Genomic DNA, 21,631 nt, shown 5'->3' with positions numbered 1-21,631 from the left:
AAGAGTAAGAGTTCTACATTTAGGCAACAAAAATGGAATGCACAGGTACAGTATAGGTGGTACCTTGCTCAGTAGTAGGAACTGTGAAAGGGATCTTGGCGTCCTAGTGGACAACCATTTAAATAGGAGCCAGCAGTGTGCAGCAGCTGCCAAAAAAGCCAACACAGTTCTAGGCTGCATCAACAGAGGGAGAGAATCAAGATCACGTGAAGTGTTAATACCACTTTATAAGGCCTTGGTAAGGCCACACTTGGAATACTGCATCCAATTTTGGTTGCCATGATGTAGAAAAGATGTGGAGACTCTAGAAAGAGGGCAGAGAAGAGCAACAAAGAGGATTAGGGGACTGGAGACTAAAACATATGAAGAACGGTTGCAGAAACTGGGTATGTCTAGTTTAATAGAAAGAAGGACTAGGGGAGACATGACAGCAGTGTTCCAATATCTCAGGGGTTACCACAAAGAAGAGGGAGTCAAACTATTTTCCAAGGCACCCGAGGGTAGAACAAGAAGCAATGGGTGGAAACTAATCAAGGAGAGAAGCAACTTAGAACTGAGGAGAAATTTCCTGACAGTTAGAACAATTAATCAGTGGAACAGCTTGCCTCCAGAAGTTGTGAATGCCCCAACACTGGAAGTCTTTAAGAAGATGTTGGATAGCCATTTGTCTGAAACGGTATAGGGTTTCCTGCCAAGGCAGGGGGTTGGACTAGAAGACCTCCAAGGTCCCTTCCAACTCTGCTATTGTATTGTAAAATAAATATGGGGGGCGAGGAGACAGCAAAGTTCAAGAGTCCATGCCATTCCCCCCTCTTAAGCCAAAGGAGGCATTTGGGGATGGAGGAAGGTAGTGAGAATAGAATAGAATTAGAATTCTTTATTGGCCAAGCGTGATTGGACACACAAGGAATTAATCTTCGGTGCATATACTCTCGGTATACATGAGAATTATAATACATTCCTCAAGAATAAAAAGACACAACACTTAGTGATAGTCCTAGGCAATCAAATCATACTATCACACATCATAAAACAATATAAATTGTAAAGATACAAGCAACATGATTATAGTCCTAAGTGGGAAGAGAGAGGAACTAGGAAGGAAGAAAAGAATAACAGTAATATAGCCTTAGTAGATAATTTGACAGTGTTGATGGTATTATTTGTTTAGCAGAGTGATGGCATTTGGGGAAAAAACTGTCCTTGTGTCTAGTTGTTCTGGTGTGCGGTGCCCAATTGTGTCATTGAGGGTATTAGTTGAAACAATTTCTGTCCAGGATGCGAGGGATCTGTAGATATTTTCACAGCCCTCTTTTTGACTGGTGCAGTATACGGGTCCTCCAGGGAAGGCAGGTTGGCAACAATTGTTTTTCCTGCAGTTCTAATTCTCCTCTGAAGTCTGTGTCTGTCTTGTTGGGCTGCAGAAGCAAACCAGACAGTTATGGAGTTGCAGATGACAGGCTCAATAATTCCTCTGTAGAATTAGAATCAGCAGCTCTTTGGGCAGATTGAGCTTCCTGAGTTGGCGCAGAAAGAGCATTCTTTGTTCTGCTTCTTTGATGACGTTTTCAATTTGCAAACTTGGGAGGGGGACGGAATAAAGAAATCACATGGCCTTTTTCCAGCATACAGGAAGTCCTCGATTTACAAACATTCATTTAGTGACCGTTTGAAGTTACAGTGAAAAAAGGGACTCACAACCACTTTTCACGCTTAAAATCCTTGCAGCATCATCCCTGGGACCACACAAATTAGGACACTTGGTAAGCAGCATATATTTTTGATGGCTGCAGTGTCCCGGGGACTGGAATCAGAATCAGAATAGAGCTGGAAGGGACCTTGGAGGTCTTCTAGTCCAGCCCCCTGCTCAAGCAGGAATCCCTGTACCATTTCAGATTTGGGCAGTATCCCAAATTATACTTCCAAGCATATATTTAATTTTGGGTACTGCCAGAAAGCGTTTTCTTTTAATAGGAAACTGCAATTCCACCCCACCGCCCGTCAATCGGCAGCTCTAGTGTTAGGCTACTGAATGGAAAAGGCTGCCAACAACATCGACCGGGGACGTGTCCAAGCGAGCAGCCCTGGCACTGGTCTCCAACCTCCCGGTTCTTGAAGGGTTAAAACGAGCGATCAGCGATGCTGCGATTCCTAGTGAAGACTTCCCGGAGGGGGCGGACGGGAGGAATTAGCTCTTTCCGGTCCGGCCCCTTTTTGAGCCTTTGGAAAAAACAAAGTGGAATTCCCGGGTTTGAAGAAATGCAGCTGCAGCAGCGGGAGGGGAGGCAGGGAAGTGGTCTTTCCGACAAGCAAAGCCCAGGGGGAAGCCGTATTGACTGAACAGTCGTGTTACTGGCTTAACAACGGCAGTGATTCACTTAATAACCGTGGGAAGAAAAGTCGCAAAATAGGGACAATGTTCATTTCACAGACTTCTCACTTAGCAATGGAAATGGGGGGCTCCATTGCGATTGTAAGTCGAGGACTACCTGAACACCTCCCTATATAATTGGCTTTCACTACAGCTCAGACCATTTAATTGGATTTTCAAAAAAGAGGATGGTGTGAAGGAAAGGGAGCTTCTCATCGAACTGCGATTGTAGAGAATAGGATTTGGGCATTTTTGTTGTCTTCATAAAACAAACTAATATTAGTGCTTTCAGTGCATGGGAATAACTCAGTGGTGAAATTCAAATTTTTTTACTACCAGTTCTTTGGGAGCGGCTTGGTGGGCGTGGCACAGAGGTGGGTTCCTGCCAGTTCTAACCTCTTCTATAGAAGAGGTTCCATAAATCTACCGTGCTATTTAGAACTGGTTCCAGCTCCCTCCCCCCACCTGTCCGCACCATGCTTGCCCCGCCTGCCACTCACTGATTGGCTGGCTCACCAATCGCCCCGCCTACCTCTAAGAGTCCTATCTAAACCTTAAAGTCTTAAAGCTGTCAAGTTTAAACACCCCTGGGGTTTTTTTTCTAAACGGTTAGGGGTGCGAAGGTCTTGTAACTTGACAGCTTTAAAACTTGCACACTTCAATGCCAGAGTTCCTGAGCCAACATGACTGGAGGAGGAATTCTGGGAGTTGAAGTCCACAAGTCTTAAAGCTGTCAAGTTTGAACACCCCTGGGTTTTTTTTTTTCTAAAGGGTTAGGAGTGCGAGGGTCTTGTAACTTGGCAGCTTTAAGACTTGCGTGCTTCAAATGCCAGAGTTCCTGAGCCAACATTTTGGTTGCTAAGCAAGAGCGTTGTTAAGTGAGTTTCACCACATTTTACAAGTTGGTCACGCCCATCCAGTCACACGATGCCAAGCCACTCCCACTCGGTCACATGACCGGCAAGCCACTCCCACCCAGTCACATGGCCAGCAAGCCACTCCCACAAAGCAGGCCACACCTACAGAAGAGGTTCTAAAAAAATTTGAAACCCACCACTGGCATGGCAGGGGAAGGATACTGCAAACCTCCATTCCCACCCTACTCTGGGGCCAGCCAGACATGGTATTTGCTGGTTCTCTGAACTACTCAAAATTTCTGCTACCGGTTCTTTAGAACCTATCAGAACCCGCTGAATTTCACCCATGGGTAAAACTCACTTCAAAAATGCCTCACTTAACAACAGGAATTGGGGGCTCAATTATGTTTGAAAATCGAGGACTAGCTGTAACTTGCACTGGAACAAAGTCTGAATACTGTATACTGTTCAGCTGTCAGAAATGTGGATTCCTCCAGCGGGGCAGCTTTCGTTCCCATTGAAACGTTCCGTGACCCTCCGTGGTGTCCCTCTCTTGTAATTTTGTCTTTGATTGATGGATCAATTTTTAGATCCCCCGTCATCACCTAATCATCTAATCCTTACATGTCATTTTGGCTCTGTTTACATTTCTTGGCTTTAAATGATAAAAAAAGGAAATTTAAAATAAAAAAAGAAAATATATTTTTGGTCCCGGTGTTCGCTGGATTTCATTTTGTTAGATAAGGCCGTTTTCAGGTCTTGTCGTGATTCTTCTGGATCCTGAGCTTGCCTCCTGGGGTGTTGGCTATTCCTGCCAGCTTAGGTGTCATCTGCAAATTTGATGAGTTCCCCTTCTATTCCCTCATCTAATCATTTATGAAGATACTGAAGAGTCCTGGGCCTAAGTACATAAATAAGACTGGCTTAATCCTTTTTGACTTTCTGACACTCCCTCAAGATCTGGTTGTACATATAACATTAGGCCTGGGGAGCCAAGAGGATTGGGGAAATATTGAGTGAGCCCCACTGTTAAAATAAAAATGGGTTAAATCTGTCACCATTGTGCGTCATGTAAATTCAGATATCTAACAGTACAATCCAAAAATGGGTGGGGGGAAATAATTGCAAGTGCACAATACAATATAGTCCTTTTATTTTACACAATTTCATTTAGATCTATGTTATTCAGAGGGCGCAAGCAAAGAGAAGCAGTCAGCATGATAATATTTAGGGAGATGGGACCCCACATCCACTAAGGACTTTGTGCTGAAAAAAAGATGAAGAGGGGAATTGGTTTTGAGGGAAATGCAGCCATCTTGAGGTCCTCAGAGGGAAAAGGATGAGTTTCTTGAAGGAAAACATTTGGAAGAGCTTATTTGAAGAGTTTTCTGTTTGGTTTGGTAAGTTGGCTGAGTCCAGGATCCTTTAAAAAAAATAAAATCAAAATAAGACCGTTGATGGATTAGAAAAATCTGCCATGTAGAGAATTCTGTGGAACTTCCAATTTACTAAAAGAATTATGTGCAAGCGTCATTTGTACAAAAGAGATGATTGCTAGAACGTTCTCTTTTCCCAAATCAAATCAAATTTTTATGGTGGCCGTAGACCAGCAAAAAAAAAAGGGTGCAGTCATTTAACAAGCATTAGAAGATGCATCAGCGTCTAAGATTACTATTATCACAAAAAGCTAAAAGATATACCATTCCCCCCCCCCGAAAATAAGACAGGGTTTTATTTTCTTTTGAATCCTGAAATAAGCACTTGGCCTTATTTTCAGGGATGTTTTATTATTTTTGAGGTACAGGAGGAGGTGAGTGTGGCTAACTCATGGCTGCTGCTCTGTTGGAATATTTTTGGGGAGGACCTATTTTCAGGGGATGGCTTATTTTAGTGCATGCACACAAAAGTCCAATTGGGCTTATTATCCGGGGAGGTCTTATTTTCGGGGAAACAGGGTAAAACAAAACACCATGTAAAAAATAAAGAGTCTAAAAAGAGGGATAGGAACATTAGATCCAACCTGGTAATTTTACGCATCAGGCATTTTGGCTGCCCAATCCATGTGAGGTCAATTGAAAATTAGAAATGAAATCTAAAGAAGTATCCACTATGACAACTGCACTGCTTTTATTAAAAAGTCAACTATTTTTCTTTCGATTTCTTGAAAATGAAAGAAAGAACATTACATATATTCTCTCTCTCTCTCTCTCTGTAACACAGAACATAGGGAAGGGGGATTATTCAAGAATTTTTTTTTCAAATTGCAGGCAGTCCACGCTTAACAACGGTAATGGAGAATGGAATTTCCATCGCCAAGTACAGATAGTCCTCAACTTACGACCAGAATGGAGCCCCAAATTTATGTTCTGTTATTTATGTTATGGTGTGTGTGTGTGTGTGTGTGTGTGTGTGTGTATCTGGTCTGTTTGTGTTTATTCAAAAAAAATTCTTTATAAAAAAAAAGAATCACTGGATTGGAGTATGAATAACACTGCCAAGGATTGGAGTATGAATAACACTGCCATCTTACAGTGCACGAACCAATTATTCCCCTTCCTGACCCAGGACACTAATTGTACCATCCTGCCCTTCTTTTCTCTCAACTTCACTTACCTTTCTGACAAATTGTTGCTAGACGGCTGTGGTCAAAATAATTGTATTGCAGTCCAGGCTCATCTGAAAGGGGGGTGGGGGGTGGTCAGGGCAAAAAAAAAAGAGAGAAATATATGGTTATAAAACAAAACCCACATTGGAAAACTTTAAAACTGTAATTGCAGAACCCTTCCAAAGCTACGCAAGTGGGGCTGGAGACACACAACCCAACACATTAGGTGTTCTCTCAGATTCAGCTTTAGGTCTCACCTTTCAGGTCAAGCTGCTTTGTCACAGTCACACACACAACCCCAGAAGCCCACCCAAGCTCTCTTGAGTAGCCGCAGAACATTGTGATCAATTTTCACTGAGATTTCCCCCTCTCCCCCGGGGTAGCTGGGAAGGTTTGGGTAGAGACACTAAAAGAGAGAGAGAGAGAGAGAGAGAGAGAGAGATTTTTTCTCCCCTTACCACAGCAGTGGTGATTTCTTCCATGGAGAGTTCCGGCGGCCCGACGACAAGATCTGTGAATTTCAGAAAGTTAATTCAGCGGGATGTTTTAACCACTTACAGGACTTCTACATCGGTGACAATTGTGGGTGTGATGGGAGGAGCTGGAAGATGTGGGTGTTACACACGGGGTCAGCCCTGCAAGGCGGCTTAGGCAAGAAGCCAAGAAGCCCAACCAAGTCCGCTAGCTCTCTCTACGTTCTGAGGTTAGCATCCCGCAAGGCTGAAAATATTAAGGGACTGTCTCACCCCACTGGCATTGGCCCGTCTCTCTAGTGCCGGCAGAGAAGGCGTGCTGCGGGTTCCGTCAGCCCGATTATTCTGGCTGGCGGGATGATCCAGGAGGAAGGCCTTCTCTGCCCTCTGCCAATTGGCCTGGGCCCTCAGTGGGGGAACAGCACAGCAGAGGCGGTTGGTGGAGTAACAACAGATCCCACCTCCCTCCACTCTGCCCCCGTCCTCCACACGGTGTCCTAAAACCTACGATGTTTGGTTTTAATTTAATTACGTTTTTAATATATATGTACACTTGGATGACTGTTAGCTGCCCAGAGTTACCCTATGGTAAGATGGGCAGCCAATTGATTTTATAAATCCATCAATCAATCAATTTTGTAAGCAATCAATTTTATGAATCAATCAATCAATTTTATAAACAAATCAATCAATTTTATAAACAAATCAATCATTCAATTTTATAAATAAATCAACCCTTTTTATAAATAAACTAGCCGATAACCCGGTGTTGCCCGGGTATTTATTTATAGGGGGGAAATGTCCGGACCAAACATCATTTCTAATGTTGGATTTTCCCCTTGACCAGAGGGAGCCCCCTTGTGGAAGTACTGTGAAGCCGTTACCATGGCAACTCCACTGCACTGTACAGTAGAGTCCATTTTACGGCAGTACAGTAGAAGCCATCTAAAGGCACAACAGGCTGCATCTTAACAGAACACGCACCCCGAGGGGTGTTAGGGGTGTCTTACCCCCACGGTATTTTTCTCCAGAGAGTAAGTCATCTGTGTACCAAGTTTGGTTGAAATTGTTCGAGGAGTTCCAGAGTTATGCTGGAACATATACACATACACAGCCATTTTTATATATATAGATCTGTCCCCTCCTCGCTTTGTACTCTCTGGAAAGCTATCTGAGATGCTTCCTGCACCCCTTTTCCATCTGTGGGCTGAGCAGGCTTTTGCACACCAGTTGTCCCGTCTGCAGCTCTCCTGAGGTCATTGTCACAAACCATTGACACGTGGCTGTGGGAAATTCGGATGGAGGGAAGCGGTATGTTGCAGGGGGCCAGGTTACCCTCTCTCTTTCCCTAAGGGTATCTGCCCATCCCGCCAGATCAGACAGGGCGGAGGGCTCCAGGTCCTCTTACTGGGTGGGCCCCGAGACATGGGCCTTCTCTACAGTATCTGCCCTATGGAACAGCTTACCCCAGAGATCTGGAAGGTTGTGAAGACCTGGGGCTATGTAGACCTAGCCGAAGAAGTTGGAAATGAGACTTGGCTCATCTCCCTTCCTCTTCTATAGCCCCCTCCCACTGTGCCTTTTGAGTAGGCACCTTTTGAGCCCCAAGCAGTATTTTATAGAAGGGGGGAGGAAGATGCTGTTGGAACAGTATCCCCCCCCCCCCCGGTGAACTCCACTTAAACTGTTTGGAAACCAGACTGAACTCACGAATCCGCCCCCTGCCGGATTCTCCCTTTTAAACCCTTTCTATCTCATCTATCTCTTCAACATCTTCATCAATGATTTGGATGAGGGTATAAAGGGGAACTCATTAAATTTGCAGATGACACCAAGCTGGCAGGAATAGCCAACACTCCAGAAGATAGGCTTAAGATACAGAAGGATCTTGACAAACTTGAACATTGGGCACTATCTAATAAAATGAAATTCAATGGTGAAAAGAGTAAGAGTTCTACATTTAGGCAACAAAAACGGAATGCACAGGTACAGTATAGGTGGCACCGTGCTCAGTAGTAGTAACTGTGAAAGGGATCTTGGAGTAAGAGTTCTACATTTAGGCAACAAAAACGGAATGCACAGGTACAGTATAGGTGGCACCGTGCTCAGTAGTAGTAACTGTGAAAGGGATCTTGGAGTAAGAGTTCTACATTTAGGCAACAAAAACGGAATGCACAGGTACAGTATAGGTGGCACCGTGCTCAGTAGTAGTAACTGTGAAAGGGATCTTGGAGTAAGAGTTCTACATTTAGGCAACAAAAACGGAATGCACAGGTACAGTATAGGTGGCACCGTGCTCAGTAGTAGTAACTGTGAAAGGGATCTTGGAGTAAGAGTTCTACATTTAGGCAACAAAAACGGAATGCACAGGTACAGTATAGGTGGCACCGTGCTCAGTAGTAGTAACTGTGAAAGGGATCTTGGAGTCCTAGTGGACAACCATTTAAATATGAGCCAGCCGTGTGCAGCAGCTGCCAAAAAAGCCAACACAGTTCTAGGCTGCATCAACAGAGGGATAGAATCAAGATCACGTGAAGTGTTAATACCACTTTATAATGCCTTGGTAAGGCCACACTTGGAATACTGCATTCAGTTCTGGTCGCCACGATGTAGAAAAGATGTGGAGACTCTAGAAAGAGTGCAGAGAAGAGCAACAAAGATGATGAGGGGACTGGAGACTAAAACACAGGAAGAACGGTTGCAGGAATTGGGTATGTCTAGTTTAATAGAAAGAAGGACTAGCCTTCTTGTCCTACCCTCAGGTGCCTTGGAGAATAGTTTGACTCCCTCTACTCCTTTTCATTAAACTAGACACTCAATCTGAATGTTTCTTTCCCTTATAACAGAGTTGGAAGGGACCTTGGAGGTTTTCTAGTCCAACCCCCTGCCTAGGCAGGAAACCCTACACCATTTCAGACAAATGGCTATCCAACATCTTCTTAAAGACTTCCAGTGTTGGAGCATTCACAACTTCTGGAGGCAACTTCTGTTCCACTGATTAATTGTTGTAACTGTCAGGAAATTTCTCCTCAGTTCTAAGTTGCTTCTCTCCTTGATTAGTTTCCACCCATTGCTTCTTGTTCTACCCTCAGGTGCCTTGGAGAATAGTTTGACTCCCTCTTCTTTGTGGCAACCCCTGAGATATTGAAACACTGCTATCATGTCTCCCCTAGTCCTTCTTTTCTTTAAACTAGACATACCCAGTTCCTCTAACTGCTCTTTGTATGCGTTAGCCTCCAGCTCCCTAATCATTTTGTTGCTCTGGACTTTCTAATTTTGTTTCTTGAAAACATTTCACTTCTCCTCCAAGACGCCAGAACTGAAGAAGCTTCTTGGATGAGAAGAGAAACATTTTCAAGGAAAAAAATAAAACCCAAGGAAGTCCAGGCGCCTTTTGGAACAGCACCTTTGCGAGAACAGCAGGAACTCATCTCAAGATTTTCTGAAAGCGCATGAGCCATTTTTTTTCTCCGCAAGGAAGAAAAAAGACGCTTTCTTTTCAACCGGATGTCCTACAGCAGGAATGGGGAATCTTGTGTGACTCGTGGATGTCAACTCCCAGCATGCTGGCTCGGGAATTCTGGGAGTTGAAGTCCGCAAGTCATAAAGGGCCCATCAGTTCCCCATCACTGTCCTACAGGATCTCACCTGCATGGGTCCTTTCGTGCTCTGCGAGAAGAGATCGCTGGCTGAAGCTCTCCGTACATTCGGAACACTGATAGGGCTTCTTCCCCAGGTGAGCCGCCCGATGGGTGAGGAGGGATCTCTTCCAGCTGAAGCTCTTCCCGCAGTCGGAGCATTTGTAAGGTTTCTCTCCCGTATGAGTCCGCTTGTGCACAATCAGGGCAACCTTCTGGTTAAAGCTCTTCCCGCAGTCGAAGCAGGAGTAGGGCTTCTCTCCCGTGTGGATGATCTCGTGGCGAGCCAAGTGGTCCTTTTTGTGGAAGCACTTCCCACACTCGGCGCAGGAGTACGGTTTCTCGCCGGTGTGGATTCTGGTGTGGTTGATCAGGCCCACCTTCCAGTTGAACCCTTTGCCGCACTCGGAGCACTGGTAGGGCTTCTCTCCCGTGTGGGTCCTCTTGTGCGTCATGAGGCGGTCTTTCTTGTAGAAGCTTTTCCCGCAGTCCGAGCACTCGTAGGGCTTCTCCCCCGTGTGGGTCCTCATGTGCGCCACAAAGTTGGCCTTCACGCTGTAACTTTTCCCGCACTCGGCGCACTCGTGCGGCTTCTCCCCGGTGTGGGTCCGCTTGTGGGCAAAGAGCGAGGACTTTGCGTGGAAGCTCTTCCCGCACTCGGGACACTTGTAGGGCCTCTCGCCCGTATGGATCCTCTTGTGTTGGATGAGGATCCATTTCCCGCTGAAGGTTTTCCCGCACTCCGAGCACATGTAAGGTTTCTCCCCCGTGTGGGTCCTCATGTGGATGTTCAAAGCGGACGTCCAACTGAAGCCTTTGCCACAGATTTTGCACTCGTGCAGAGTCTGCTCCCCCGTGTGCTTCCTCATGTGCATGATCAGGGAGCGTTTCCAGTAGAAGCTTTGGCCACAGTCGGAGCAGGTGTGGGAGCGTTCCCCCGTGTGGGTTTTCTCGTGCCTTAAAAGGTAAGAGGAACAGGAGAACCCCTTCCCGCAATGGGAGCACTGATACGGTCGTTCTCCTGTATGAATCCTCTTGTGTACGTCAAGGTACGCTTTCAGGATAAAGCGTTTCCCGCAGTCAGGGCATTCGTAGGGTTTCTCGCCCGTGTGCATCCTCCGGTGCGTAATTAGGCCAGAAATCTGTTTGAAGCTCTTCTCGCATTCGGAGCACTCGTAAGGCTTCTCCCCGGTGTGGGTCCTCTTATGTGTAACGAGAGTTGCTCCGTGATTGAAGCTCTTCCCACATATGGAGCACATGTAAGGTTTCTCGCCCGTGTGGATTCTCCGGTGCGTGATCAAGTAATCCTTACGGCCAAAGCTTTTCCCGCATTCAGGGCACTCGTAGGACTTGAGAGCTGATCCAGCTGAGTGGGTTTTCTTGTGCCTCCGAAACGACGCGGTGTAACTGAAGCATTTCCCGCATTCGGCACATTGGTAAGGCTTCTCCGCCGTGTGGCTCTGTTTGTGGATGTTGAGTGTTCCTTTCTCACGGAAACTTTTCCCACACTCGGGGCACTGGTAGGGCTTCTCTTCCGAATGAGTTCTCATGTGTACATTGAGAGCCGATTTCACGGTGAAGGTCTTCCCGCAATCGGAGCACTCATACGGCTTTTCCCCCGTGTGGATCCTCCGATGGACGGCAAGGTGCGGCTTACGGTTGAAGCTCTTCCCACAGTCTGGGCACCTGTACAGCTTCTCCCCAGTGTGGATTCTCTCGTGCAGGATCAGGGACCCCTTGCGGAAGAAGCTTTTCCCGCATTCGGAGCAAGTGTACGGCCTCTCCCCGGTATGGATCCTCTTGTGTTGGAGAACGTAGGCTTTCTCGCGGAAGGTTTTCCCGCAGTCGGAGCACTGGTACGGTTTCTCGCTCGCATGGCTCGCCTCGTGGCTGAGAAGGGCGTGGCGGGAAGAAAACTTCTGGTCACACTGGGGGCAGCTGTAGAGTTTCTCGCGGGTGTGACCCCTCTCGTGGATTATCAGCTGGGACCACTTGTAAAAGCTTTCTCCGCACTGCACGCATTTGTATGGATTCGCTTTGGCTTTCTTGCCTGGGAGAGATCCCGGGCCACTATCTGTTCTACTGTCATCCTCCAAGGTCTTTCGCGGAGTCGCCTCTTGCAGAGTGTCTCCTCCAACTTTTCCCAAAGTTGCTGCTTCTCCCTGGGTAGACTTTTCCAACTGAAGGTGGGCTTCTTTTTCTTGGGATTGATCATGGTCTGTTGGAACAAAAGAAGAGCAACAAAGACGATTAGAGGACCGGAGGCTAAAACATATAAAGAACGATTGCAGAAATTGGGTATGGCTACCACAAAGAAGAGTCAAGCTATTCTCTAAAGCAGGAAGCAATGGGTGGAAACTAATCAAGGAGAGAAGCAACCTGGAATTAAGGAGAAATTTCCTGACAGTGAGGACAATTAATCAGTGGAACGGCTTGCCTTCAGAAGTTGTGGATGCTTCATCACTGGAGGCTTTTAAGAAGAGACTGGTAGGGTCTCCTGCAGGGGAGTTGGACTAGAAAACCCCCCAAGGTCCCTTCCGCCTGACTGACTGATTGATTGAATGAAAGGGGCTTAGAGATAACACGTGAGAAAATAACACATCCTCAATAGCATTTGTTCGAGGAACACAGCCTTTGTCTAACTGAAATGAATCAACCACTATCTTTGTGGTGCCTCCCTCATTTTAGGGCAGGGACGTGGTGGCCAGGCGATCATCAGAAGTCAACACTGATTTGGGCCCAAACGTAAAAAAAGAGGAAAAGAAATAGAATGGATTAAAGCTGTGATGGCTAACCTTTTTGTCCTTGCGTGCCAAAAGCATGCTCGCGTGCACAACAGCGCATGCATGCGTGCCCATACCCATAATACAATGTGTCCTGCCCCCCCGTGCATGAAAATAAGCCCTGTGCTCCCGATACCCCCATGCATGCATCCCCCCCTCCTGGTGCTCTGTTTTGGGCCTAGCAGGCCTCCCTAAAGCTCCTGAACCAAAAACGGGGCGCAGAGGGGATAGCGCCCCCGTACTCTCCCCGCCCCTGCCCCCCCCTGCGCATGCCCGTGTGTCTCCTGCATGTGCGGCAAAGGCCCGAAAATCAGCTAGCCGGCGGGAGGTGCACACGCATGCATAGTGGAGCTGAGCTCGGCCGACGGCTCGCGTGCCCGCAGAGAGGTTGCATCGGTTCGAACATCACGGGATTAAAGTTTAGTAAGCCTAGGATAGAAGCTCCACAGATGGCGACATACAGTTGTTCTATTGTGTTTGTGGACTCCCCCCCCCCCCACCAGTTGAATGTTCCGAGTTCTAAACAGAAGCCCCAAGATTCTGTTCAAAAGGAGAAGATGAGGGTGGGATATTGCTGTAAGAGAGTCACCCTGTACTTCTTTTTCTTCTTCAATCACCTGTTCTTCATCTTGGGGGCGCTGATGGTTGGGATTGGGACCTGGATTTTGGTTGACCAAAAGACCTTCATTCCCATCCTGCAGAACTCGGCGCCCTCATTCAAAGCTGGGGTCTACGTCTTCATCGGAGTCGGCGCCATCACCATGGTGCTTGGCTTCCTGGGATGCTTGGGGGCCCTCTTTGGCATCCGGTGCGCCCTTGGCATCTACCTCACCTGCCTGTTGCTCATCCTCTCTGCCCAGGTCACCGCTGGTCTGATGATCTACTTCCAACAGAGCTCGCTGAAAGCCAGGATGCCCGAGGTGGTGATTGATCTCTTCCAGACATATGACCCTTCCGACGATACGAACCAGGCCCTCGAAGCAGCTTGGGACTTTGTTCAATACAAGTTCTCGTGCTGTGGCTGGACCGGCCCCGAAGACTGGCAACTCAACAAAATCCTTTGGGCGGGCAAAATGCGCTTCTATCCATGTTCTTGCAGCAACCACACAGAGGATGCCTCCATAGGGACAGGCTTCTGCGCTCTGGAGCTCAATTCGGACGCAACCAACGTGACCGACTGGCCCGTGAAGAAGCAGGGGTGCCGGATGGTTGTGCAGAACTGGTTGCAGGAAAATTTCGACGTCTTTCTCGGGGTCTGCATAGGAGTGGCCATCACGGAGGTGCTGGGGATAGGGCTCTCTATCTGCCTCTGCAAAGACAAAACGTGCCTATACTAAAGACGACAACGCTGCCTGGAGCCTGGGTGAGATCCAGGAGGAAAGAGGGAACTGGGCTCCTTGTTCCAGACGGTGCTTGGCAGTCCCTGCTAGAGCTTTAGCCCAACAACTCTTCCTCTACTTATCTTGCTCCTTCCACAAATGGGTGCAAATGTTCTGAATGGCCTGGCTTTTAGGTTTCTATGCACCGCCACAATAAGATCCAGGATGCTCCGGATGTCTTTCCGACACCCCTTCCGCTGGGTTCGTACCCTCTTCCTTCTGTGCAGTTTGGATCAAGTTGGGAGATCAGACTTGTGGATTTCTTCCACAGATATTCCTACCTGAGGCTGGTTCATCCCTTCTCAAAGGCTGACTTCCTCAATTGAGGCTGACCTCCTCAATTCCCCGGGGAAAATCTCTTCCGTCTGGAATGGTATCGCTTGCTCTGGTTCTCCAACTTTTGAAAAATAAAGTAGTATCGGCTGTACAACTCTCTTTCCCTTCCTGTTTGGTGCTTGGGATGTCCATCAGGTGAAAGGTCAGGTGAGCTTCAAAGGAGGACTCGGGATCACAGATCTTCCTGTTTTTGCTCATTTGCTCATTTGAAGGGAGTTTATTTTTGTTGTACAGGCAATTCTTGACTTGCAACCTGTTCTGACCAAGGCTTCCTTGAAACAAACTCCTTGTCGCGGCGAACTAATTGTCTCCTGCAAACTCCCCTTTCGCTCCTCTTTTATTTCCTCTGGGAGGGGCCATTCATCGTCCACCTGGGGCCTTACTCCCAAGTCGACCCCTGTTCTTTAGCTGTGCCCTTCGTCTGGCAACTCTGCGCATGCGCACACTGGGAACAGGCTCCAGCTGTTCATCTGCCTGACTGAGGTCTGACTCTGAAGGCAACTGATAACTGGCATACGGCTCTGCCCACCCCCCCTCTGCCTCCGACACAGAGCCCTCATCAGAGCCTTCCCAAGCCTCCAGGACTGGCCCATGTTCCTCCCCAACCTCCTCACTGAATCTGCTGCCAGCTCCGCTGGCCACTGGCGGGCCACAACACAACTGTTCATTTAGTGACAGAAGTTACTACGGTACTTTAAAAAAATTACTTATGACGATTGCAGCATTTCCCGTGGTCACATGATCAAAATTTGAGTGTTTGGTAACTGGTTCATATTTATGATGGTTGCAGTGTCTCGGGGTCATGTGATCTCCTTGTGATAAGCAAATCCAATGGGATTTTCCAGATTCACATAGCAACCATATTACTAACTTAATAATTGTGGCAAGCAAGGGTCTAAAATGAGGCAAAACTCACTTAGCAACTGTCTTGCCTAGCAACAGAAATTTTGGGCTCAGTTACATATAGTCCTTGACACAGGGCTCTCGATGGCTAACAATAAAAAATTCCTAAATAGGATAAACAAATAAAAAAAACAAAATAAAACCAGAACAAAAAAAGACCCTTTTTATTAAAAAATAAATAAAATAAACTAGCAGCCAAGAATGTTCAGAACATAATTACACTGTTTGTTAACCTTTTATGGCTGTCTATTTAGGACAGATGGACTTCAACTCCCAGAATCCCTCAGCCAGCCAAGAGTTGAACTCCACCTATCTTAAAGTGGCCACGGTTGAGAAACATTGACATGTTACATTCAACTCCACCATGACACAAGCTCATCCTTACTGTCAGGGCCCCACGCTAGATGACAAAACCTTTTTTAAAAAATATCCTACAAAAGGCCAAGCAGGATCAGGACAAGTCTAATTCCAGGAGTGGGAGTTGGGGGGGGGGGGGAGAATAATGACATGTTTACATTTTTAATGACCTCGAATTGCGATTATATACCATAAAAGCCTAGATATCATTTCATAGTGTTTGTTTTTAAGTACTTTTCTCCAATGCTCAACGGCAATGTTTTAGGAGTTAGGAAACCATAAAACCTTACTAGAGAGGCTTAAAGCTGAATTAGAAGCTCAAAGGGTGTTCAAATATCTGGGAAAATATTTTGACTGAAGTAAGAAATTGAAAAGGATAGGAGATGCTCTAGATCAGAGGCGGGCAATGATGGCACCTTTATGACCTGTGGACTTCAACTCCCAGAGTTCCTTAGTCAGCATGGAGAACAATGGCCCCTTTATAACCTGTGGACTTCAACTCCCAGAATCCCTTAGCCAGCATGGGACCTGATGTCCACAAGTCATAAAAGGCCCATCGTTCCCCAACCCTGCTAGAGCCATTCCTGAAGCCAACAGTCATAAGGGCTTCCGCTCAAGTCTAAAGGATGGATCATAAAGACTGGACCTGGCTAGAGTGCCCTCAAGAGACAATGCTGTCATTGTCTAGGAAGGCTCTCTTCTATGGTTCAGACCCACCTGGAAACACAGCCAAGCTATTCTGTTTGGTTGCCGTGTTTCTTTCTTTTGACGCTGAAGGTTCTGAGTTCTGAAAGGAGGTTCTGTGAAAAAGCAACAATGTCGAATTGCTTCTTCAAATGCCTCAAGTGCTTGTTCTGCTTCTTCAATGTCCTTTTGTTTCTTGTGGGAGCTGCAATGTTCAGCATAGGCCTCTGGGTTTTGATCACCAAGAGCGCCTACATTTCCATCCTGCAGTCTGTTTTCGACTCCTTCCAAAGCCTGCTGTACATCTTCATCGCGGTGGGCGCTCTCGCCATGTTTCTCGGCTTATGGGGCAGCCTCGGACTCTACTTTGGAGTAAAATTCGCTCTGATCGCCTACATCCCGCTCCTGATCGTCATTGTCATCTTCCACTTTTTCCCTGGCTTGTTTATCAAACAACAAAAGACGGAAGACGACCTCAACAAGAATGTCCTCAGCCTCATCCACAACTATAACCCAACGGACCAAGTCAACCAGCAGAAAGAGATAGCTTTGGATTATGTCCAGGTCCAACTGTCTTGTTGTGGCTGGACCGGGCCGGAAAATTGGAAAAACAACACCTTTTTCCAGGAAAAAATGGGAACCTACCCATGTTCTTGCAGCAGCCACCAAAACAGCCTCCAACCGGCGCTGGGCGTCTGCCGGTTGAACACCGTTTCCCATAAATCTGTGGCGAGTGACTGGCCCGTGAAAAAACAGGGATGCCGGCCGCTTGTGCAAAAGTGGTTCAAGAAAGTGGCGGACGCCCTTTTCCTCGTTTCCTTCATCGTGATCGCCTTCGAGATCCTGGGAATCGGCCTTTCGTTTTACATTTGCGCTGGCCGAAACGTGTATGCTGTAGGTCACCGCTGAATCTCCCAAGTGGAAGGCCGCCGCCGCCGCAGTTAAAGGGAGCGTTCCTCAGAAGGGAAAAGAACAAAATTCCTTGTTTCCAGGTTTTCCTCAGGTTGTTAGAGAGACATCTTGGCATGGCTGGTAGCGGATTCGTTGAACTCAAGCCGCACCTTTTGAGCCTCCAGAGGTTCAAATGAAATTCCCAGTTTCTCTCGCCCTTGAGCATTCTGGTTTTTCACTTCTGAGGGCTGAGTTCTCCTCAGAAAAGAGGAGAACCAGGATCCCTATAGCGTATCTTAAAGATTTCAAAACCTGGCCAATCTCCTCAACATTTGCCCAGTCAGCATTATCCACCTTTAGTTATATGAGACCTTGAAACATTAACATCAGCTCTGAGGTACATAACCTAATTTCTCAACCTCCTGCACGTTTAAGATGTGTGGACTTCAACTCCCAGAATTCCCCAGCCAGCCATGCTGGCTGGGGAATTCTGGGAGTTGAAGTCCACACATCTTAAACGTGACGGAGGTTGAGAAAGACTGGCTAATTTTTAAGCTTTATCCATAGTCATGATTTAGGTTAGGTTGATCCTTCTTTGCGTGTCTGTCGCTTCCTCCCATTATCCAAGAATTGGATAACGCAATTAATTTATCCAGAAGATCTATCCAGAACCTTGCATTCAATTATATCCACAAGAAACCGGGACCCTTGCTGCCTATTGGACGGGTCTCCTTTCAAACGTGCTACAAAACTCGCAAGGGGCCTTCTTTTCTCAAGGATGCGCGTGACGCCTCCGATGGTTGTTTTCTTCTCTGGAGAAACACGCGTCCTCAATAAACTTCCTTCAAAACTTCCTTTTGAACCCATTGCTGCGTTATTTCACCATGTTGCTAATATAAAACCACTCCACCAAAAGAAGATTCCTGAGCCCTTCCCATCGCTGTTCATTCATTGATGACCCTGAGCAGATGGAACAGTGAGCCCAACCTTGCAAGTGTGATTAAGTGCGATTTTTGCAGAAAATTCCCTTGGACAGGTTTATCCAGTGCCTTCTGGTGTGTGTTTGTGCGTGTGTGTGTTTGTGTGTGTGTGTGTGTGAGAGAGAGAGAGCAACACACACACACACAGATATAGTTTCACACACACAGACTGATACAGAGAGAGAGACACACACACACACAGAGAGACATATACGCAGAGAAACACAGGAACAGAGAGAGAGAAAAACAGAGGAAGAGAGACAGAGATACAGACACAAACACACACACACACACACAGAGGTAGACAAATAGAGAGACAGAGAGACAGGCACACAGAGAGAGAGACAGAGAGAGACACACACAAAGACACACAGTGAAACAAGTAGAGAGACACAGAGAGGGACACAGAGAGAGACAGAGAGAAAGAGAGAGAGAGAGATGGGGGAGAGAGAGACAGAGAGAAAGAGAGAGGGGGGAGAGAGAGACAGAGAGAAAGAAAGAGAGGGAGACAGAGAGAAAGAGAGTGGGGAGAGAGAGGGGGATAGGGAGAGAGACAGAGACACAAAGACAGAGGAAGAGATTTAACAAGGATTATGATCCAGATCGCAAAAAGTGATAATATATCTCTATACCCGTGATGGTGAACCTATGGCTTGCGTGCCACAGGTGGCACATGGAACCATTTCTAAGGGCAGCTGATTTTCGGCCTTGATTTTCGGCCATTTTTCGCCCTCCAAAAGGCTTTCCAGAGGCTTTCTAGGAGCCTGGGGAGAGCGAAAAATGGCCCAACATGCAAACTGGCTGTTTTTCGCCCTCCGGAGGCTTCAGAGAAGCCTCCCAAAGCCTCCAGAGGGAGAAATGCAGCCCAACAGGCAACCCGGAAATCCGTTCCCAAACTTCTGGTTTGCATGTTGGGCAGTTTTTCGCCCTCCCCAGACTTCTAGAAAGCCTCTGGAGCCTGGGGAGGGCGAAAAATGGACCTACTGGGCCCAACAGAAGTTGGAAAATAGGCCGTTTCTGAACTCTGTAGGGCCTGCGGGGGGGGGGGGGGGGAGCAGGGGAGGCCGTTTTTGCTCCATGAAAGCCATACACAGTGCAGCGGGTGTGGTGTGGGGGGTGTCATGCACATGCGCAGGAGGCACGGCGCGGGGGGGGAGGTGCATTAGATTATGGGGATGTGCACGCGAGCGAGCGCGATAGAACGTGCATGCATTTTTGGGCACCTGAGGTGAAAAAACTTCGCCATCACTATACGATACAGCAGAGGTGGGGAACTATGGCCCTTTTATGACTTGTGGACTTCAACTCCCAGAATTCCTGAGCCAGCCACAAGCCATTAAAAGGGCCCTAGTTCCCCACCTCTGCTTTAGAGTATAGCAGGGGTGTCCAAACTTGGGAACTTTAAGACTTGTGGACTTCAACTCCCAGAATTCCCCAGCCAGCATGGGTAGTCCTCAACAATTCGTTTAGTGACAGTTCAAACTTACGACGACAGTGACTTAGGGTCACTTTTCCCACCCACTTTTGATCTTTTTATTCACATCACCAGGAGGAGGCTGCCGTGGTCATTAAGTGTGAAAAACGATCCTAAGTCACTTGTTCTCAGGGCCGTTGTAACTCTGAATGATCACTGAGGCAGCTCTTGTTAAGTCTACCCGTACTTTTCAATGGTCACAAAACAAATTGGTTGTATGTCGAGGTCTGGGGCGTTCAATTCTTTCCGCGGTTTCACCCTCGCTGCGTGCTTCGTGAGGAAAGGGAGAAAATGAAGGAAGAGCATGTGGATAATAAGAGAGCTGAAAGGAGAGAGAGAGAGATGATCCCTAGGAAAAAAAAGGGGGGGGGGAACCTCAGGAACTACCATATTTTTCTGAGTAAAGGTGCACCCTTTTCCCTCAAAAAAGAGGGTGAAAACCACCATCTTATATACTGAATATAGCAATTTTTGCGTCCCGAATCCCCGCTCCCTTTGCCAAAATGGCTGTGCATAGCCTTTAGGAGGCTTTCGGAGTATTCCTGGGGGCTGGGGAGGGCAAAAATGAGCAAAAAAATGGACTGTTTTGGGGAGGTCTGGAGAGTGCAGAAACTTTTTTTAAAATTTGCCTCTTCGTTAATCTTGGTGCGCCTTATATGGTAATGAAAACCAACTCCGATTAACAAACAGCCCGAGAAGCGAAAGGAGATTACTTGCTGCTGCCTCTTTTCCTTCCTCGGCTGTTTCTTCCCGTTCTTGGACCTTGGCATCATCCAAATCTTCGGAACGCTCTTCTGCGTCCATCCTGCTGTTCTCTCCGCAGGGTGTCCCGCCTGGCTCTCCATCCTGATCGTTCTGCAACTCATCCCTGTCTGGAATCACTATTAAAAAAAAAAAAAAAACCACAGAAACTTCAGCCCCCAAATTGACCTTTGGCAGGAAACCCCCAAAGGTGCATTTTTTTTCCCCCTTCAAAGAGGCAGCTGGACATAATTGGTTTTCCTTTCGAAGACATTTCGCTTCTCAACCGAGAAGCTTCTTCAGTTCTGACTGGAAGGTGGGGAAGGGAAGGATTGATACTCCTTGCGGACAGTTGGTCATTTACATTCTCTTTAGAGAGCCGTTGAGGTCACTTGGAGGTTTGTCCGTGTCCTCGGGGTCACCTGTGTGGGTACAAATGGGTGTGGAGCCTTCTTGGAACTGCTGAAAAAACTGGAAATGTAGACTGGAAAAACAGCGTGTCTCTTGTGATTGGAAAGGCCCAACAGAGACTTCATTTCCTTAGAGCCCTGTGAAAAAAATCAGGTGGAACAACGGCCGATGACCTCTTTCTATCGGTCCACCATAGAAAGTGTCCTCACGTATTGCGTTACAGTATGGTATGCTGGTTTAACAGCTGCGGACAGGAAGGCCCTACAGAGAGTGATCAATTCGGCACAAGAAACCATTGGTTGCCCTCTGACATCACCGGATGACATCGCCAGATCTCGCTGCTTTAGCAGAGTAAGGAAGATACTCGGAGATGATTCACACCCTGGTCAGTGTCTCTTTGCACTTCTACCATCAAAGAAGACATCAAAGCATGCCAGCCCAACAAACAGGTGTAAAGATAGTTTCCTTGGGCTGTCAGACTCTTAAACATAACCACAATCACTCCACCCACACACGGAATCCTATGACTAGTTTTTTTTTCTTTTTCCTAATTACTTGCATAGGGAGTAACTGTGAGAGGGATCTTGGAGTCCTAGTGGATAACCATTTAAATATGAGCCAGCCGTGTGCAGCAGCTGCCAAAAAAGCCAACACAGTTCTAGGCTGCATCAACAGAGGGATAGAACCAAGATCACATGAAGTGTTAATACCACTTTATAATGCTTTGGTAAGGCCACATTTGGAATAT

General features: G+C 47.0%; 3 protein-coding genes across 4 annotated transcripts in view; 2 read left to right on the top strand and 1 right to left on the bottom strand.

Annotated features, from left to right (window-relative positions):
• Positions 1-4,364: 4,364 nt before the first annotated feature.
• Positions 4,365-21,631, bottom strand: part of LOC309397320 (uncharacterized protein) — a 38,827-nt gene continuing 21,560 nt past the window's right edge. For both annotated transcript variants that reach the window (XM_081963234.1, XM_081963235.1), the window contains exons 9-13: positions 20,445-20,612; positions 9,955-12,162; positions 6,292-6,344; positions 5,842-5,904; positions 4,365-4,651 (exon numbers count right to left, since the gene is read on the bottom strand). In XM_081963234.1, coding sequence (XP_081819360.1) covers positions 5,860-5,904; positions 6,292-6,344; positions 9,955-12,162; positions 20,445-20,612 — 2,474 coding nt within the window. In that variant the 3' untranslated portion in view covers positions 4,365-4,651; positions 5,842-5,859. The remainder of the gene's footprint in view (positions 4,652-5,841; positions 5,905-6,291; positions 6,345-9,954; positions 12,163-20,444; positions 20,613-21,631) is intronic.
• On the top strand, positions 13,046-14,826 carry LOC309398386 (CD82 antigen-like). Its single transcript, XM_081965236.1, has one exon. The coding sequence runs from the start codon at positions 13,066-13,068 to the stop codon at positions 14,062-14,064; it is 999 nt and encodes a 332-aa protein (XP_081821362.1). The 5' UTR covers positions 13,046-13,065; the 3' UTR covers positions 14,065-14,826.
• On the top strand, positions 15,711-17,608 carry LOC309398408 (CD82 antigen-like). Its single transcript, XM_081965282.1, has one exon. The coding sequence runs from the start codon at positions 16,405-16,407 to the stop codon at positions 17,293-17,295; it is 891 nt and encodes a 296-aa protein (XP_081821408.1). The 5' UTR covers positions 15,711-16,404; the 3' UTR covers positions 17,296-17,608.

This window comes from Natrix helvetica, assembly GCF_964273705.1.
Source record: "Natrix helvetica genome assembly, chromosome: 1".
In the NCBI taxonomy this organism is placed as follows: Eukaryota; Metazoa; Chordata; class Lepidosauria; order Squamata; family Natricidae; genus Natrix; species Natrix helvetica.
This window is presented reverse-complemented; position numbering and strand designations above follow the sequence as displayed.